General features: G+C 57.3%; 3 protein-coding genes across 4 annotated transcripts in view; 2 read left to right on the top strand and 1 right to left on the bottom strand.

Annotated features, from left to right (window-relative positions):
• The first annotated feature begins 436 nt into the window (after positions 1–436).
• Positions 437–10008, top strand: CARNS1 (carnosine synthase 1). Its single transcript, XM_006171289.3, has 9 exons — positions 437–460; positions 1760–2033; positions 2789–2878; positions 3121–3608; positions 3849–4023; positions 4827–4912; positions 5638–5869; positions 5955–6226; positions 8172–10008. The coding sequence occupies exons 1-9, from the start codon at positions 458–460 to the stop codon at positions 9396–9398; spliced, it is 2847 nt and encodes a 948-aa protein (XP_006171351.2). The 5' UTR covers positions 437–457; the 3' UTR covers positions 9399–10008.
• A 1477-nt stretch (positions 10009–11485) lies between these two features.
• On the top strand, positions 11486–17399 carry RPS6KB2 (ribosomal protein S6 kinase B2). 2 transcript variants are annotated; one of them, XM_006171287.3, is made up of 15 exons: positions 11486–11685; positions 12007–12047; positions 12146–12266; positions 12538–12606; positions 13131–13278; positions 14336–14393; positions 14475–14575; positions 14698–14788; positions 14870–14960; positions 15073–15180; positions 16041–16103; positions 16220–16297; positions 16386–16493; positions 16574–16686; positions 16960–17399. In XM_006171287.3, exons 1-15 carry the CDS (start codon positions 11608–11610, stop codon positions 17147–17149), a joined length of 1458 nt encoding a protein of 485 aa, XP_006171349.1. In that variant the 5' UTR covers positions 11486–11607; the 3' UTR covers positions 17150–17399. The 2 variants fall into 2 exon arrangements, with proteins under 2 accessions (XP_006171349.1, XP_006171348.1); XM_006171286.2 differs by lacking the exon at positions 12007–12047 and having other exon boundaries at positions 11566–11685.
• Positions 17400–17497: 98 nt separating this feature from the next.
• The window catches only part of PTPRCAP (protein tyrosine phosphatase receptor type C associated protein), a 3141-nt gene continuing 1833 nt past the window's right edge, over positions 17498–18805 (bottom strand). Inside the window, exon 2 of the mRNA XM_006171288.3 lies at positions 17498–18310. Within this exon, the coding sequence (XP_006171350.1) occupies positions 17693–18310 (618 nt within the window). The 3' untranslated portion in view covers positions 17498–17692. The remainder of the gene's footprint in view (positions 18311–18805) is intronic.

Genomic DNA, 18805 nt, shown 5'->3' with positions numbered 1-18805 from the left:
GGGAGAGTTGGTGAGAGGGGCTGTCGGGGCAGGGACCGCGAGGACGGGACCCTGAGCGACTGCACCCTCAGCGGGTGCCGCGACACTACTCCACCCCACCCACACCCTCTCTCCTTCTCACTCACAGGGACCCAGGGCACATCCCTCCCCTTCCCCCCCAAGAAGAGATGAGCCAGGGTCGTGGCTGAGTCAGGACCCCCATCCCCCAACCCCAAGTGCACCCGGGAGCAATCACAGGGTGTGGGCTGGGAGTGCAGGACCCAAGGGGTTAGGGGCAGAAATCCCTCCTTCCTGGGGTGGGGGCAGGGCAGCCTTGTCACTTACTAATGAGACAGAACAGCCCTGGCAGCTAAAGTCTTAGGAGCTGGGACCAACCTGCCTTGACTCTTCCTTTGTCTCTCTTTCTTGACTCTCCTTCTGTCTCTGCTAGCAGTCTCTCAGCCTCTCCACCTGCAAGATGGTGAGTCCCCTGCGGTCCTTACCCCCAAAATCCCAAGTTCCTAGACAGAGGGAGAGTCCAAAGGGCAGCACCTGGCCGCTAGTGGCATAACCCTAGGGACTGCTCTGTGCAGACAGCTCCACACCCCACACCCTCACCTCGTGTACCAGCCCCTCCATCTCTCCCCCATCCTCCCTGGGAGGTGGGCACTGTTAGGCCCCCTCATAGACAGTCATCTCACCACATTGCTGAGCACCTACTATGCATCCACCACTATCCTAGATATGGAGACAGAGCAGTGAACCCACAATGCGGAACCCAGGAGCTCGCCCTCTAGGAGAGGGCATGAAGCTGAGTCTAGCCGGTAACTGGGAGTCAAGCCCAGAGCTGAGGCCCAGCTGTCCTGCTGCAGCCCACTGTCTCCCAACCACTGAGCGATTCTCTCAGTCCAAGCTTCATCGGTACCCTGAGTGGGAGAGGGAAGGCACCAGGCAACCTCAGTGCCCAAAAAGACTCACAGTTGGCCCAAGTGGCCCAGCCTGGACCCTGGAGGACAGGCCAACTGCCAAGCCTGTCCAGACCTGAGAACTACAGAGAATAAGTGTCCCCACCTACGCTTACACCGAACCTCCTAGCAGCCCTGTTTGAGTCTGCCACACTCAGAGAGGGGCAGAGGGTGTTAGCTTCCTCCCAAAGGAAGCATTTCCACTATTCAGATGTCTAAAAAGACAGGCCCCAGACTTTCCCCTCTCAACGCCTAGCACAGGGCCGGCTGCACAGTAGGTCTTCAAGGCCTGCTTGGGCATGACAAATTGCATGCCTCTCTAGGTGTCAGCAAGACTCCATTGTGGGAGATGGGCCACTGAGACCCAGAGAAAGTGAGCGGCCCAGGAGCAATTGCCGGAGTCATTCACTCGTACATTGTTCAGCTAGCAAACACTGACTGAGCAGTTACTGTGTGCCAGGATCATTTCAGGTGCTGGGGCTGCCTCAACGAAGCAAACACAAAAATCCCTGCACCATGAACCCAGTGAGGGCAGGCTCCAGTGTGGGGTGGAGGATAAGTGGTCCAGCCAGTAAGGCGATGCTTCCTGCCTCCTCTGGGGTATGTCACACAACAGTTGACAAAGCACTCCCATCCACACATCCCACTGACAAACCTTTACCGCCCCTTCCCCAGCCCATCTTCTTCCCCTCCTGTTCCTTTGGACACTGTCTGTCTTGAGATCACCCAGGTTGGGGGGGAGCATACAACATTGCGTGATTTAGTGTGCATCGTTGCCCACCCTACCCAAGACCCATCACTTCTGCTCTCCTCAGCTCTCGCTGGATCCACTGGGTCCCAAGTGGGATTGCCCCCTGGGCTCCAAGGACCTGGAAGAAGAGGAGAGCCCAGGGGGAGGGGGCTCCGACCTCCCACCCACAGGCTGCTTTCCTGGCTCCTGGCGCCAGGATGTGGGCCTGGACTGCAAAGGCTCCCCTGAAGGGGCTGCGGCCCGGGCCTGGACTGTCTACTACTACAGCCTCCTGCAGAGTTGTCTGCAGCAAGCTGGCCTCCCGGAGACCCAGGACCGCAGCCAGGTGCCCCGTACAGGTGCCAAGGGCTTCATGGAGGGTACCCTGGGGGGCAGGGAGGGGACCTCAGCCCAGTCTGCTTTCCCCATTCAAGTGGAGGTGGGCCCCTTCTGCAGCCTCTGGGTTGTTTTGAAGGCAGGGAGGCAACACCAGTCATCTCTAGATGGGCAGGGATTATTTCTAAGTGAAGTACCAGTGAAGTCAGAGGTTAGGGCTCTCCTCCTTCCCACCCTCCCCTAAAAGATTCAGCCCTGGGGTTTGCAAACCATGTTCTACAGGGCTGAAGCTTCTGGAGAAGCATCTTGGGAGCTGTTGAGGAGATTGCTGAGCAGTTGGGACCCGAGACTCCTCCCCTGTCTTATCTGTTTTCTGTATCAGGTGGCCACAAAAGACTTTCTGAGGACAGAGGGTTCATAGCTAAGAATACATGAGAGTCACAGACTTGGTTGCATTATACAGACAGGGGAACCGAGGCTCAGAGAAACTGTCTCCACACAGCAAGTCGGAGCTCAGGCTAGAACTCAGGTCTCTGGTCACCCAGTCTGCATAGCCTTCTGGACTAGCTGCAGAGAGAAGGGAGCCAACTTCACAGTGCAGGATGGGTGGGTGACTCTCTCTTCCCTCTCCAGCTCCCTCTCCATCCCCTGTACTCATTTGAGCCCCAGGAAAGAGCTGGATATGCAAGGTTGAGGGTAGGAATGGGGATGGAAAAAGTGGGCAGAAAGATGGCAAGGGGAGCCCCTGGTGAGCTCGGCCATGTTCTTTTCCCCTGAGGCTGCCCTGGGGCAGAAGTGACCTTGTGCATCCTGGGATCCCCCAGCACCTTTCTGTCCGTGCTGCTGGAGGGCGGCGTCCAGAGTCCCGGTGAGTGTGTGCTCAAGTTCCTCCACCCACTTCTACAGAAAAGGCAGCCCTGCCCAGGCCCAGCCACATCTTAAAATACCCACCAACCCTGGCAACTGCCTGCATTCCATTGGACCAGCTGCCATCCTGCGTGGGGTGGGGGGGGGATCTGGAAGTCACTGCCCCCCATGATGCAGGGCCCAGGGAGGGCACAGGGGCATTGAGACTTCCCTGGCCAGCAACCTGCCTCCCTCTGCCCACAGGAAACATGCTCCTTTGCCTGTCACCTGCTTGGCTGACGAAGGTGCCAGCACCCGGGCAACCGGGTGAGGCAGCCCTGCTGGTCTCCAAGGCCGTGAGCTTCCATCCGGGGGGCCTGACATTCCTGGATGACTTTGTACCCCCACGCCGTGCCACCTACTTCTTGGCAGGCCTAGGGCTGGGGCCTGGCCAAGGCCGGGAGGCAGCAGAGCTTGCCCGTGACCTGACCTGCCCCACAGGAGCTTCGGCTGAGCTGGCCCGGCTGCTAGAGGACCGGCTGCTGACACGGCGGTTGCTGGCCCAGCAAGGCGGTGCGGCTGTGCCAGCTACCCTAGCTTTCACCTACAAGCCGCCAGGGTTGCTTCAGGGAGGGGATGCCAGCCCGGGACTACGGCTGGTGGAGCTGAGTGGCAAAGAGGGCCAGGAAACACTGGTGAAAGAGGAAGTAGGGGCCTTTCTGCACTCCGAGGCCCTGGGTGATGCCCTTCAGGTAACAGGCACTAGCCCACCCTAAGGTCTGTGCAGATGCCACCTGGATGGGACCCATGCCTGGTTACCAAGTCCTGCTGGGAGGTTGTCCCCAGCTTTTGGCCCTGCCACCGTCCCTCCTCTCTGAAGAAATCCCCTTCCTCCTTATCTCAGTTTACTCATTGGCTTCTGTGGGATGGGGATCCCACCTGTAGGTACATGGTATGGTATTGAGGTGGTCCCTTTCCCCTCCACGCTGCAGGTGGCTGTGAAGCTCAGTGGCTGGCGATGGCGGGGGTGGCAGACATTGCACCTGCACCCACGGAGGGAGCTGGACACAGTGGTGGACACAGTGCTGGCCTTGCTGGAGAAGCTGGAGGAGGAGGAGAGCATCCTGGTAGAGGCTGTGTGCCCACCTCCCCAGCTGCCTTTTCCAGGTGAAAGTCACCTGGGCTGATCAGGGCTAGGACCTGGGCATGGCTTTCTAGCTGCTCTGTGTTGGGCTTAGGTGGTCTTCATCTTTCCCCAGGTGGTCCCTCTCCTGGCCCCGAACTGGCTATGCGTATCTGTGCCGTGGTGTGTCGGACACAAGGTGACAGGGTTGCTTCAGGGAGGGGATGCCATCCCGGGACTACGGCTGGTGGAGCTGAGTGGCAAAGAGGGCCAGGAAACACTGGTGAAAGAGGAAGTAGGGGCCTTTCTGCACTCCGAGGCCCTGGGTGATGCCCTTCAGGTAACAGGCACTAGCCCACCCTAAGGTCTGTGCAGATGCCACCTGGATGGGACCCATGCCTGGTTACCAAGTCCTGCTGGGAGGTTGTCCCCAGCTTTTGGCCCTGCCACCGTCCCTCCTCTCTGAAGAAATCCCCTTCCTCCTTATCTCAGTTTACTCATTGGCTTCTGTGGGATGGGGATCCCACCTGTAGGTACATGGTATGGTATTGAGGTGGTCCCTTTCCCCTCCACGCTGCAGGTGGCTGTGAAGCTCAGTGGCTGGCGATGGCGGGGGTGGCAGACATTGCACCTGCACCCACGGAGGGAGCTGGACACAGTGGTGGACACAGTGCTGGCCTTGCTGGAGAAGCTGGAGGAGGAGGAGAGCATCCTGGTAGAGGCTGTGTGCCCACCTCCCCAGCTGCCTTTTCCAGGTGAAAGTCACCTGGGCTGATCAGGGCTAGGACCTGGGCATGGCTTTCTAGCTGCTCTGTGTTGGGCTTAGGTGGTCTTCATCTTTCCCCAGGTGGTCCCTCTCCTGGCCCCGAACTGGCTATGCGTATCTGTGCCGTGGTGTGTCGGACACAAGGTGACAGGCCTCTGCTGAGCAAGGTGAGTGTGGCCCAGGTCCAGGTCATGACCCTGCCCATGGCACATCAGCTCAGCACCACCCATATGAGGAGGATCCCTGAGCAGGCTCTGGGCAGAGAGGCCAAGTCTCAGAGGCAGCTCCAGGTTAGAGTATTCCTGGGCCTCACACTTCTCCCTTCTCTCCACCCTCCGGAAACCCTCCCACATCAGGAGCCCTTGCCCCTGCCCCTGTGCTCTGCCTCATACTGGAGAGCAGGGGGTTCAAACCCCTTCCCAGGGAACCCCACAAGAGGCTGATTCAGGGTCCTTGATAAATTTCCAGTGCCTGCAGCCTGTTAGGAAGAGCCCAGGAAGGCTTGGAGACCCTCCTGGGGACACAGCTCTGGGCCAAGCTTAGATAGAGATTCAATCCTTCCCTTAGGGAGGTCCAGTGGAGGAGAGAAACTTCCAGGGGAGATGCTAGGACTGGGCCACCCCTGGGTGGCACAGGCCCCCCAGAGTCTCAGGAACTAGGAGCTAGCATCCTTGGGGCCCTCTGGGCCTGGAAGCCTGGGTTGAATCCGTAGAGGGTACCAGGTCTGTGGTAGGGGAGGGTAGTTTGTGCAGTTTAAGTCGCATTGGAGTATGGAGCTGCTTGAATGCTCAGGAGGGGTCTGGCCAGGATGGTGGCACAAAGAGAGGTTTGTGGGAGTAGAGAGACGCGGGGGATCCTCCTGGGCCAGCCCCCTGAGCCACACCCTGCCCAGGTGGTGTGCGGTGTGGGTCGCAGAGACCGGCCTCTTCGGCACCAGAGCTCCCTGCCGAGGACGCTGGAGGTGGCGCTGGCCCAGTGTGGCTTGCGTGAGGCGGCGCAGGTGGGGGTCGTGCGGCAGCGCGTCAAGGCGGCGGCCGAGGCCCGGCTGGCCGCGGTACTGGCCCTGGAGGCCGGCCTGAGCGCCGAGCAGCGCGGCGGGCGCCAGGCCCGCATTGACTTCCTCGGTGAGTTCGGGAGAACAGGGCCGGGCGCCAGGGGTCGTGGGCTCAGGGCCGCCCACACTGAGTCCATATCCCGGGTCCGGCCCAGGTGTGGACTTCGCACTGTCGGTGGTGGACCGAGCGCTGACGCCGGTGGCTCTGGAGCTGAACAGTGGCCTGTGCTTGGAGGCGTGCGGCGCATTTGAAGGGCTGTGGGCCGCGCCGCGTCTGGGCGAGGAGGCGGCGGCCGCGCCGTTGGTGGAGACCATGCTCCGGCGCTCGGCGCGATGCCTCATGGAGGGCAAACAGATATTGCTGGTCGGCGCCGGCGGTGTCAGCAAAAAGTTCGTGTGGGAGGCGGCGCGCGACTACGGGCTCAAGGTAGGCGGGGCCCGGGGCGGGGTCGGGCCGCAAGTCCAGGCCTGAGTGGTGGAGGAGGGACCGCGGGGCGGGGCCTGGAGCGGGGTGGGGCTTCGAGGCGGGGCTAGAAGCGTAGTGGAGGGGGCCGTCGCTGCGCGTCCGCCAAAGCCCAGGTGTAAGGGCGTAGCCCGCCGCCCGTCTGGGTTAGAGAGCTAAGCTCTTCTGCCCTTGCTAGGTATGAGAGGCCCCACGGGAACGGCACGAGCCCCTCACGAAAAGACGATGAGCCCGAGGTTGATAAACTGGAGATGGAGGGGGACAAGGGTGGCACTCACAGCGCCAGAGCCGGACTTGCATACCAGATTAAGGAGCCTGGCTTAGTTCTGGGAAAAGGGTAGGGTTTTTGAGGTTGAATTTCTGACACTTGGCACTCAGAGCCCGCGGAAGGTGCTGGGGAGCGGCTTACAAATCAAGTTCACAAGTAGTGTACTCTCATTACAGAATGTGGAGTGAGCCTAGCAGGTAGACATTCTTCTTCTTCTTCTTTTTTTAAAGAATTATTTTAAAATTTAACTTTATTTATTTATTTTTAAATTCAATTTTAGTGGAGAGGGAGTGAGAGTGAGAGAGAAGGAAAGTAAGAAAGCAAACTGTTAGGTCCAGGACTTGAACCATGGTTGACCATGTGAGAGTCCAGTGCCTTTAACCACCATGCCACTTGTCGGGCCCCCCTCTTTTTTTTTTTTAAGAATCATTTAATTTAACTTTATTTATTTATTTTAATTTGACTAGAGAGGGACAGTGAGAAAGTGAGAGAAAAAAAAGTGAGAAAGCAAGCCTCCAGGTCCAGGACTCGAACCATGGTTGGTCATGTGGGAGTCTAGTGTCCTAAACCATCATGCCACCTGCTGGCCCCAGGTAGACATTCCCATTGAACAGATAAGAAAACAGAGGCTTTCTCAGGTTAGCCCTAATCTACCACGGTGACCTCCTTACGGCCTCTCCCACAGTGCAACATCCCCTGAAGAATGCCACCTAGAACATCCCCCTTCCTCTTTGCTCCCTGCCTTGCACAGTGTGTCCTGCAGCTGAATGTCACTCTGCTACTGATGCCAAATGTTATGGTGCAGCCATCTCTCCCTCATCAGTGGCTGCCTCTGCCCTGGGTATCAGCTGCTTGTGTCTGTCTTTCCCCAGAAGGCAGGAGCTTGGGGACAAGGGGCCCCACTGGATTCCTCCATGGGCACCTCTCAGTGTTAGAACACGTGGACTGAACAATGACCAAACCACCTGTCCCAACCCTGGTGGCTTCTTTACAAGCCTTGGCCAGTGAGGCTGCCTGTGGGAATGAGCCCACCAATCCCTCTCACCCTCCCCTCTGCATTCCAGTCTCTGCCCACCCAGATCATGCCCTTCCCCTCTTGCAGCTGTCTTTCCTAGCTTCCTCTTTCCTCTGGCCAACTCTTTAATTTTTTGGTCTATTGATCCATTTCTTCCAAGACTGAGTAGAACAATGAGACACAGAGACAGGGAGAGAGAGAGAGCAGCCTCCAGCAGGATCCTGGTGCCACAGTCCATCCCTGGCTTCAGCCAGGCCTAGATCATGGATACTCATGTGCCTGGCATACTCAGGGAGGTCTCTGGATGCAAACCCAAAACCTGCCATGCGGGTCAGCCTCACAGTGTTGCATTTTACACTGTGCCACCACCAAGCCCCTCCTCTGAAAGATTCTTATTCTTTGGCCCCAACTTAAGCCTTGCCTTCTCTAGGATGCCTTCCTTCCTGTCTATACTGCATTAGTTGCCCCCCCCCCTTCCATTTAGTCAATTACCAACAAATATCGAGAGTCTGGAGTTTGTGAATTGTTTTCTCTGAGGGCCAGGATCACATCCTGGGCCCCATCGTATCTCCCCAGAGCCCAGCACTGGCTGACCTGGGTATACTGCCTTCCTGTGGTTTCTACAGCTGCACTTGGTGGAGTCAGACCCCAACCACTTCGCATCCCAGTTGGTACAGACCTTCATCCACTTTGATGTGACGGAGCACCGGAGGGATGAGGAGAACGCACGGCTGCTGGCAGAGTTGGTACGAGCACGTGGCCTGCAGCTCGATGGCTGCTTCTCCTACTGGGATGACTGCCTGGTGCTCACAGCTCTGCTCTGCCAGGAGCTGGGTCTGCCTTGCAGCCCCCCGGCTGCTATGCGTCTGGCCAAGCAGAAGAGCCGCACCCAGCTACACTTGTTGCGCTGCCGCGGCCCACCCTGGCCTGCGCCCTCTCTTCATGCCGTGCCCTGCTGCCCACTGGAGAGCGAAGCTGACGTGGAGAGGGCTGTCCATCAGATACCCCTGCCAGGTGTCATGAAGCTGGAGTTCGGGGCAGGTGCAGTGGGTGTGCGACTGGTGGAGGATGCGTCACAGTGCCATGAACACTTTTCTCGAATTGCCCGTGACTTGCAGGGTGAGGCTGACCACCCGGGCATTGGACTGGGCTGGGGTAATGCCATGTTGTTGATGGAGTTTGTGGAGGGCACTGAGCACGACGTGGACTTGGTGTTGTTTGGTGGGCGGCTGCTAGCTGCCTTTGTCTCTGACAATGGTCCTACAAGGCTGCCTGGTTTCACTGAGACAGCAGCCTGCATGCCTACTGGGCTGGCGCCAGAGCAGGAGGCACAGATGGTGCAGGCAGCTTTCCGCTGCTGCTTGGGCTGTGGTCTGCTTGATGGGGTTTTCAATGTGGAGCTCAAGCTGACCGGTGCCGGGCCTCGGCTCATTGAAATCAACCCCCGCATGGGTGGCTTCTATCTGCGTGACTGGATTCTGGAGCTCTATGGCGTGGACCTGCTGTTGGCTGCTGCTATGGTGGCCTGTGGCCTGCGGCCTGCCCTGCCCACCCACCCACGTGCCCGTGGTCACCTGGTGGGCATCATGTGCCTGGTGTCTCAGCACCTGCAAGCACTAAGTTCCACTGCCAGTCATGAGACCCTGCAAGCCATGCATGACCAGGGCCTACTGCGCCTTAATCTGCTAGAGGAAGCCCTGGTGCCTGGCGAGTATGAGGAGCCCTATTGTAGTGTGGCCTGTGCTGGGCCCAGCCCCGCTGAGGCCCGCCACCGCCTGCTGGGCCTCTGCCAGGGCCTGGGCATTGATGGACCCAACTATCCTGTTGCTCACTTCCTGTCTCACTTCAAATAGCACTGGAGTTAGGGAGCAGGAACCATGTGCTGGGGGAGGGGCTTGGTACCCTCTGCTTCCTCATGCTCTTCCTGCCTTTCTCCCTATAGCCCTGCCCCGATAGCCTGGCCCACTCCAGTGCCTCAGGTCTGCTTCAGAATGGCAGGGCTGTTTTGACACCAAAGTTCTCTGGGCTCAAGGGCTACCAAAGCAACTATGTTGGCCCTCACAAAGGCCAACACCTGCCCCTGGATTCTAACCTTGGAGAAAGTACAATAGCTGTATACACAGACTGCCACTATTCTCCTCTCGCCCCCCGGGTGGGAGTGGGTTCCAACCCAGCCGTTGCCCCCACCCCACCAGGTCTGGATCTCTTCCTGCCACCTACACGAAGAGAGTACCTGGCTAGGCCCCTGGCCTTGGACAAATCCCAGAGAAACCTGAGACTAAAGCCCCTGTCTTCCTCTTACCTCAATTCCAGGATGGTTTTAAAGCCTGCTAAAAACTTTTGGCCTACTGGCCCTACTTGCCTCATTTGGCCTGAGCAAAAGAAGCAGGTGCCCTGTGGTCAGCAGTAATCATCTCCCCTCACACCTAGGCAGACACTACTGCTCCCATTCTATAGAAGAGGAAACAGACAGCCGGGAAAAATGAATGCCCCAAGAGCATACCAGTGGAAGGAGGGCTGTGGAACATGGTGCAAAATACAAGTTTCTGCTTTTAAGTCTTACACGCTCTCTCAGCTTCTAGGACCCCTCACCTCTCTGCCCTTATTCTTAAGTGGCCCCGAGACATGTGAATACCTTCCTTCCATGCATCACGCACCTTCTTCACCAAGCTTCTGGTACTCTGCTATCTGGCACTTCTAACTAGCATGGGCAGAGCAGAGTCTACCCTGTTTCATAATTTAGGGAAGGCTGCTTTAAGAACTCCTGCCTCTGCACAGCAAGGGAGCTCTGGACAGCTCCCCAAATATCCCTTCCAAATAAAGTTTTATGGACTAGTCAAGTGTCTGGAGTCTGGGACAGGTTTTCTAGACTGGACAACTCCTCGGGATCAGCTAGATGGGGGTGGGGCCCACAACAGGGCCCAAACCTAGGGTCTTCTCTGGTGGAATTGCAACTGGAGGGCCACATCCAACCATATAACCTGGACGATCCTAAGTTCTGTTCATCTGAATTCATACCCAGCATCCTCTGTGCAACTGGAATGCACATCCGGACAGCCTCCAACAATCAGAACTCACACCTGGTCTAGCCCAAATTCACCCCCACAGAGCTACAGCCAACAAAAATCCATGCCCGATCTAAAGTCACAGACCAAGTTTGGTGTGTTCATTTGTTCATTCTTTCAAAATAGTTTTATTTATTTGTTTTAAAGAATTATTTCATTTATTTTATGTATTATTATTGTTACTTTCACTTTGACCAGAGCGAGACACAGAGAGAAAGCCAGAAAGGAAGCTGCCAGCTCCAGGAATTGAACCATGGTCAACCATGTGGGAGTCTAGCGCCCCCAACCACCAGGCACCTGCAAGCCCCATCAACAAAGTTTTAAGTGCCTGTTCTGTACCTGGCAGCCAAATTACCAAATGTGCCTAAATAGATAATGGAGCAAACTCTAGTGAAAGAGCATATTTATAGGTGGATCATTAATCCTCAAATCCCTTAGGGAAGGAACGAAGCCCGGCAGAGTAAAAGCTCTACCTGCAGGATCCTTGAGCCAGAGGCACGTTAGGGAAACCTTGATGCAGCCTCTCCCTTTCCATGCGAACAGAGAGGCACACCACCTGCCTCTTGCCACCCAGCCAGCCTAGCAGCGCACGACTACAATAGGGCTGGGGATTGTACTTACACACAACACCTGCATGAATTTCCGTCTCTTCCTCGTCTACATTTAAACTCTCCCCAGGACAAAAACAGGCGCCTTCCACGCTGCTCCTGGCCGGTGCCCACCCCGCTGCCAGTGCTGGGAAGACTGGGTCTCTCAGAAGTGGACTCAGGCTGAAGGCGCCCGCCACTCTGGGACTACAACCCCCGAGAAGCCCCGCGGCGGAAGCCATCTTTCCCCCTGCCAGAGTCTAAGCTGTTGGCGAGAGGGACAGCGAAGCCACTTGCGTCATCGGAGCGCGCGGCCGCCGCAGCGGAATGATTACGGGCAAGCCCCGACGGGACTGTCAGTCAGAGCGCGGCCAAGTTCGGGCCGGGGGGCCCGTGGGGCCGACGCGGCCATGGCGGCCGTGTTTGATCTGGACTTAGAGACGGAGGAAGGCAGTGAAGGCGAGGGCGACCCGGAGTTCAGCCCCGCGGTGAGTGCTCCGCCCGGCGCGTCTGGATTCAGGAGCCGATCCTACCATCCAGCCCAAGCTGGGGATGCGGCTCCCATGACCCATTGGGCTCCGACCCTGCAGACCCCGATCCTTCTTAGATCCTACTCCCTATTACCCGCTGACCTTCACCCCGAACTCTCTTCGTGATGACCTCTAGCCCTTTTCTGCCCTCGGCTTCTCCCCAGATCTTGCCCATCCCCTGCTAGCTTCCATCTCTGACCCACTCCTCCAGACCAGCTTGGGAGGGAGAGGGAAGTATCCTGGCACCTCCCTTGGCTCTTATCCCTCGGTTTCTCACAGGACGTGTGTCCCCTTGCTGATTTGAGGGCGGCTGGCCTGGAGTGAGTGAGGGTCGTTTTGGGGGTGGGGTCGGGATGGAGAGGGAAGGGGACTTGTGGAGCACTGGGGCTTGGCCCCTACTAACTGAGTATGTCCATAGGCCTCTGGGACACTATGAGGAGGTGGAGCTGACGGAGACCAGCGTGAACCTCGGCCCTGAGCGCATTGGACCTCACTGCTTTGAGCTGCTGCGTGTGCTGGGCAAGGGAGGCTATGGCAAGGTACTGGCACTCACCATTCCACAGCCTCTTTTGAGACAGCAAAGGGTTCTCCAAACAACTTAGACTTGTAAGTCAGCAGAGTCTCTGATAGTGTTCAAAGCTACAAACAAAGGAGGGAAGGGCAGATCCTCACAAAATCACATTTTAAATCTTTACTGCCCCACCCATGGGTGGGCCTGGGCTTTTGGTTCCTATGTCAGCACTTCAGGGTGGGGCTTCTTAAAGATAGGATGTGGAGAGGGAAGTTGATCCTGTCTCCCCTGCCCTACAGGTGTTCCAGGTGCGAAAGGTGCAAGGCACCAACCTGGGCAAAATATATGCCATGAAAGTCCTGAGGAAGGTGAGTCATTTGTTTTAGCCAACAAATTCTGAGGGACCGGCATTCCCAGTGCACTATGCCAGGCCTGGGGAAGTCAGCAGTGAACACGTGAAGGAGACAGTCTCTGTCTTTGCCATTTACTAGTTTATTGTGATGTACGTTGTTTGGCAGTAATCCTCAGACAGCAGCAATTTTGCCTCCCGGGGGAATATTTGACAGTGTTTGGACACCATTTTGATTGTTAAGACTAGTGAGAGGAGTTTTATCAGCATGCAGTGGGTGAAGGCCAGGGATGCTGCTAAACATTCCATATGTACGAGACAATATCTCAACACAACCAACTTCTGGTCCAAAGCGTCAGTGATGCTGAGGTTGGGAACCCCTGTGTTAGAGGAGAAACCAGATCCTGAAAAGGCTGATTGCTGACAGTAGCTAGGTTCTGGAGAAATACAGTGGAGCGACCAAAGATAGCAGGAGGGTAACATTTGGAGGGTCCAAAGGAGCTCTGGGTGCCCCCCACTTCTAACTGATTCCTGCATCTCCAGGCCAAAATCGTGCGCAATGCCAAGGACACAGCACACACGCGGGCTGAGCGGAATATTCTAGAGTCAGTGAAACACCCCTTCATTGTGGAACTGGCCTATGCCTTCCAGACTGGTGGCAAACTCTACCTCATCCTCGAGTGCCTCAGTGGTATGAGTGTGGACCCAGCCAGGGCTGTGGGCAGGGGCAGGGAGGCAGCACAGGAAGCACTGGGAGGAGGCTTGAGAGATGCGGTTATGGAGAATGACTTGGGGGGTCCCCACACCCACACCACTATCTACCCACCCACCTACCCATCCATCCATCCATCCATCTGTCTGTCCAGGCCCACCTTCATTCATTCAGCAAACGTCTGTCCAGTGCCTGCTGTACTCTTCACCTGTGTTGAGGGTGGATGGGAAGAGGAGGAATCTGTATAGAAGTTCAGAGGTGGTTCTGTCTGTTTCTACTCCGTCTTCACACCCTGCTCCTCTCCTCATGTGCCCCCACATCTGGTCAGGTCCCAAATCCCTCAGTTCCCTCTCTGCAGTGTCCATCATCCTCTCTGCTGTCTTGGGGGAGGAGTCACCACTGTGTCTTACTTGGGCCCGAGGCCTCCAGCTCACCAGCACTCTAGTGTCTCCCCACTAAGTGCCAGAGCCAGGGTTGTTCCCAACATTTCTACCCAGAATTCCATAACACACTATAAAGGATAAAGCTCGCTATCCCCTTCACCATGAAGTGGTCCAGGCCTGCTTCTCCATCTACCTGATCAGCTCTGGATGAGCCCTGTAAGCCCTACATTCCCTCCCCTCCATCCCAGCATCCCCCTAAAGTACCACCCCCACCACACTTCTCTGTTATGTTGGGATGAATCTTGTCCTCCCTGTCTCCCCTGTGAGGTTTTTCTGGCTGAGCTGTCAGAGCTGTTGCCTCAGCCTGACAAAGTAGAGCAGTTGTGTGCATGTCTGTCTCCCCATTAGACTGAGCGTCCTGAGGGCAATGGCTGGGTCTCTTCATCTCTGTCCCCAGCTTCACCCAGCACAGGGCCAGGCACCGAGTAGGCGTCGGTAGATGTTTGCTGAATTGAATTGAATCCCCACGGCAGCTCTGTGAGGCAGGTAGGGCGGGAATTATAAGCCCCACTTTCCCTAAGAAGAAGATAAGACTCAGAGAGAACAGAGGGGCGTGGTCCCAGCATGCAGCTGCTGATGTGTTTGTGTCGCAGGTGGTGAGCTCTTCACACATCTGGAGCGAGAAGGCATCTTCCTGGAAGACACGGCCTGGTGGGTGTTACTTCTGTCCCTCTCTCGATGAGTGTCTGGCCCCATCTCCCACCCTGTCTTCACCCTGTTCTATCTCTGCAGCTTCTACCTAGCTGAGATCACACTGGCCCTGGGCCATCTCCACTCCCAAGGCATCATCTACCGAGACCTCAAACCTGAGAACATCATGCTCAACAGCCAGGGTACGTGCGTGTGCAAAGCATGTGGGAGCTGCTGCGTAATCCGGGTCTGCAGCCTCCAGGGAGGGCTAAGGAGTGCCATAGGGAGGGCTGAGCCCAATACAACCTTCCACCTTCTGCCCCAGGCCACATCAAACTGACAGACTTCGGGCTCTGCAAGGAGTCCATCCACGAGGGTGCTGTCACTCACACCTTCTGCGGCACCATTGAGTACATGTAAGTGGTGTCTGGCTGACCCTGGGGTCAGAGGACGGCCAGAAAGGCCTGGTCTGACTGACAGTTCCATCTGGCCCCCAGGGCTCCTGAGATTCTGGTGCGCAGTGGCCACAACCGGGCGGTGGACTGGTGGAGTTTGGGGGCCCTGATGTACGACATGCTCACTGGATCGGCAAGTCCAGCCTCTGGGGAGGCGGGGATGGAGTGGAGGAGGTTCCTCTCCTGGGCAGGGGAGGGGCCTGGTGAGAGGCCCACAGGCTCCTCTCACCTTCTGCCTCCTCCAGCCACCCTTTACTGCAGAGAACCGGAAGAAAACCATGGATAAGATTATCAAGGGAAAGCTGGTGCTGCCCCCCTACCTCACGCCAGATGCCCGGGATCTAGTCAAAAAGGTGGGGCTCCCTCTTTCCCATGGCCTCTCAGATCCCCTGAGTCTTCTCCTAGGCCCCGCCAGCCACTCTGTGTGAGTTCCCGACCACCCCTGCCTGTACACGCTTGCCTCTGGGAGCAAAAAGCACACTGGCTTTGGGGCCCAGGAGTCTGAGCCCAGGCCCGAGCCCTAGTCTAAGTGCTGATCAGCAAGATGTTCAATGAGCAGCCATACTTCCAGCAGAAGGCCAGCGGCAGAGGTGGCTGGGCTGGGCATGCGGTCCACATGTGTATTTGGATCCTCACCAAAGTAGCTTGGGCTGGTGTCAACTTTTGCCTGGACTTCGTGGAAAAGGTGCCATTGGACCAGACTTTTTTTTTTTCCCTTTTTTTTTCTTTCATTTATTTATTATCTTCAATTTTTTTTTTTTTTGAGAGGTTTTTTGCTATAGGGTGCGTGCACTTGCCAGAAAGACAGAGAGAAACAGAGAGACAGTAAGCAAGAACTCACCTCCCAGGGGTGATGGCCACACCACAATCCCTTCTCCTCCATTCTCCTCTCAGGATCTTGGGCACGCACGCACACGCACCCGGTGTGAGTTTAAGCCACCGGGTCTGGGACTCGAACCGTGGTTGACTACATGGGAGTCCAGCGGTGTAGCCCTTATGCTATCTGCTGGTCCCCAATTTTTTTTTAAGTGGAGCCAGCTGGTGGCATTGAGATGGCTGGCTCCCACATGGCTGACTACATCTGGACCAGACTTTGAAAGCCCTGAGGATCTCAGTAGGTGGAGGCCATGCTTTACCTCCACCATCCTTGGGACACGGGGAGCACAGTAACAGTACCTCTCCCAGGCCCTCACCTTCTGTCTTGGTCCCCCAGTTTCTGAAGCGGAATCCCAGCCAACGGATTGGGGGTGGCCCTGCAGATGCTGCTGATGTGCAGGTGGGCCAGGGAACACCACAAGGGGGCAGGGCTGAGCCTCTAAGAGTGATGGGGCACAAGGGGCAGGGCCCAGAGCAGGGCGAGCTCTTGGCATGTTTGGGGCATTCTATCCACAGAGGCACCCTTTCTTCCGGCATATCAATTGGGATGACCTCCTGGCCCGCCGCATAGACCCCCCTTTCAGGCCCTCTCTGGTGAGTAGGGAGGTCCCATTGGCCCAGGGGCAGGAGGAGGGTCTGCATGGTGCCCTCTGAACCCTGCCCTGTTTGGTTTTACCCACAGCAGTCCGAGGAGGACGTGAGCCAGTTTGACACACGCTTCACGCGGCAGACACCAGTGGACAGTCCAGATGACACATCCCTCAGCGAGAGTGCCAATCAGGCCTTCCTGGTGAGGGCTGGGGCCCAGGGGAGGGATGTGAATAGGGAATGGCAGACACGGCATTGCTTGACGCCGCTTCCCCCGCCCAGGGCTTCACATACGTGGCGCCCTCCGTCCTGGACAGCATAAAGGAGGGCTTCTCCTTCCAACCCAAGGTGCGCTCCCCCCGACGCCTCAACAGCAGTCCCCGGACCCCCATCAGGTACCAAGGGGCAGAGAGGAGAGGGTGTCTGGGGCTGGGGACTCTAGTGGGCAGAGGCCAGCTCTAGCTTTGGACTTCACCAAGTCTCTTAACTAATGTCACCCTGTTTGCTCGCCTTCCTGGGGACCTCAGCTCCTGCATTCTGTGTGACAGGGGCTGCATGGATGTGAGTCTGTAGGCCCTGTGGCAGAAAGGACAGTCTGCTCGCCTGACCAGTGTCAACAGGCCTGGCAGGCCTACCAGGCTCTGACTCTGCCTTGGTTTCCCCTGCAGCCCCCTCAAGTTCTCCCCCTTCGAGGGGTTCCGGCCCAGCCCTGGCCCACCAGAGCCCATGGAGCCACCTCTCCCTCCACTCCTGCCACCACCGACGCCGCCACCACCTTCAAGCACTGCCCCCCTCCCCATCCGTCCTCCCTCAGGGACCAAGAAGTCCAAGAGGGGCCGTGGGCGCCCTGGGCGCTAGGAGGATGGGTAGGGAGGAGGGTAACTGTTGAGGCCCTTTCGCCACAGGCTGTGAGGGCAGCAGGGCCTGGGCTGCAACTAGAGACTTGAGGTTACTTCTGGGGCTATAGGAGTGTCTTTTTGGGGTGTGGCTGTGCCCCTGGATCATGAGCATGGAGGGCTACTGGCCACAACTGCTGGTAGATGGGCCCCGCCACCCACCTGGACTCAGCATTTGGCTGCCCTCAGAATTAAACAATTGAATCATGATACCCACCTGGCTCTTCTGGACTCCTGGGGGTGGGAGTGAGCCAGGTCGTGCCTGGAGGACCTGGTCAGGGAAGGAGGGGTCACCATAGGACCACAGAACCACGGGCCTGGACGGGTTTTATTTAATGGCTGGCTGGTGCCTGTAGGGATGCACAGTCTTGGGAACTGGTGAGGGGCAACAGTCTGAGGTGCTCTATGTGGGGTTTAGGGGGACCCCAAGTCCAGAGCAGGCTGTGTCCAGAGAAGCAGAGGCACATGAGTGGCCGTGGCGGGAGCGGGCCATTGAGGTTTGCCCCTATAGTGCGGTGACATGGAGGCCCTGGCCCCCAGCTGCCTTGGAGCTATCGTCCCAGGCCGCACTGCCCGCAAAGGCATGCAGGCCACTCAGCAGGGCTTCAGCACTGCCCCCAGAGCCTGCTGGCCCCTGGGAGCCGAGGCCTAGGCCCCCTTCGATGTCACCGTCAGGGGCTTCTTCAGCCTGCTCCAGGACCTGCCCTGGGCCACACCCCTCTCTGCACAGCTGCTCGTCTTCCCGGGCTTCGGCCGCTTCCAGGCCTCCGCCTGTGCAGTAGTCGTCTTCCGCATCTTGCTCATCCTCCTGCTGTTCTGGGTCATCTGATGGCCCCAGCTCAGCCTGGGCCCGAAGCCAGCGGCCTGGAGGGCTGGCCCAGAACAGGCGACGAGTGCGACCCCACAGCACAGCCCCCAGGCGAACCGGGTGGTAGTAGCCCCCTGAGTCGCGGCTGAGGCGGTGCCAGGCCAGGGCCAAGCCAGCGCCCAGCAGCAGCAGCAGCAGCAACAGAAGGACCACAATGACTGAGCTGGAGCCCACGCTGTCCTCAGTACTCCCACCGGAGCCCAGGGCCCCTGGGAGGGCCAGCAGTGCACCAAGCCCTAGGGTGCAGGGCAGAGCCTGGGGGAAAACAGGTGGGTGCTCGTCACCAGGGCCAGAGCCAGGCTGGTGACCAAAACCAAGAGTGCTCTCCTTTCCTGAGAAAGTCCTCATTGCTTCATGGGCAGATTGGGGATGGTCAAGCAGAAAAGGCTGAGTCTGTGAGATGAGCCTTAACCTCACCACCACCTCACTCCCTCCTGCTGCACTAAGCCTGCTCTGCCCGGGGGCTTTGCACTGGCTGTTCCTCTGCCTGGGATGCTCCACCCTGAGAGCCTCATGGCTGCCACGCTGACTGGGCTCGTTACTAACCCACACCCTCGATGCCCCCTTCACCTGTGTTCTCTTCCCACAACTAACACAAGAGATTGTTTAACACATCTTTTTAAGTTTATAGTTGTCTTATCTCTCACGCCAGAATAAGCTGCAGGAAAACAGGGATTTTTGAGGGATCAAGCAACTTAAAAAAAAAAAAAAAAAAAAGCCAGGCACATAAAGGTCCTCAGAAAGTTTTGA

The sequence above is a fragment of the Tupaia chinensis genome, unplaced genomic scaffold (assembly GCF_000334495.1).
Source record: "Tupaia chinensis unplaced genomic scaffold, TupChi_1.0 Scaffold149501_1, whole genome shotgun sequence".
NCBI classification, from domain to species: Eukaryota; Metazoa; Chordata; class Mammalia; order Scandentia; family Tupaiidae; genus Tupaia; species Tupaia belangeri.
The sequence above is the reverse complement of the archived record's forward strand: the minus strand, read 5'-3'. Positions and strand labels throughout refer to the sequence as shown.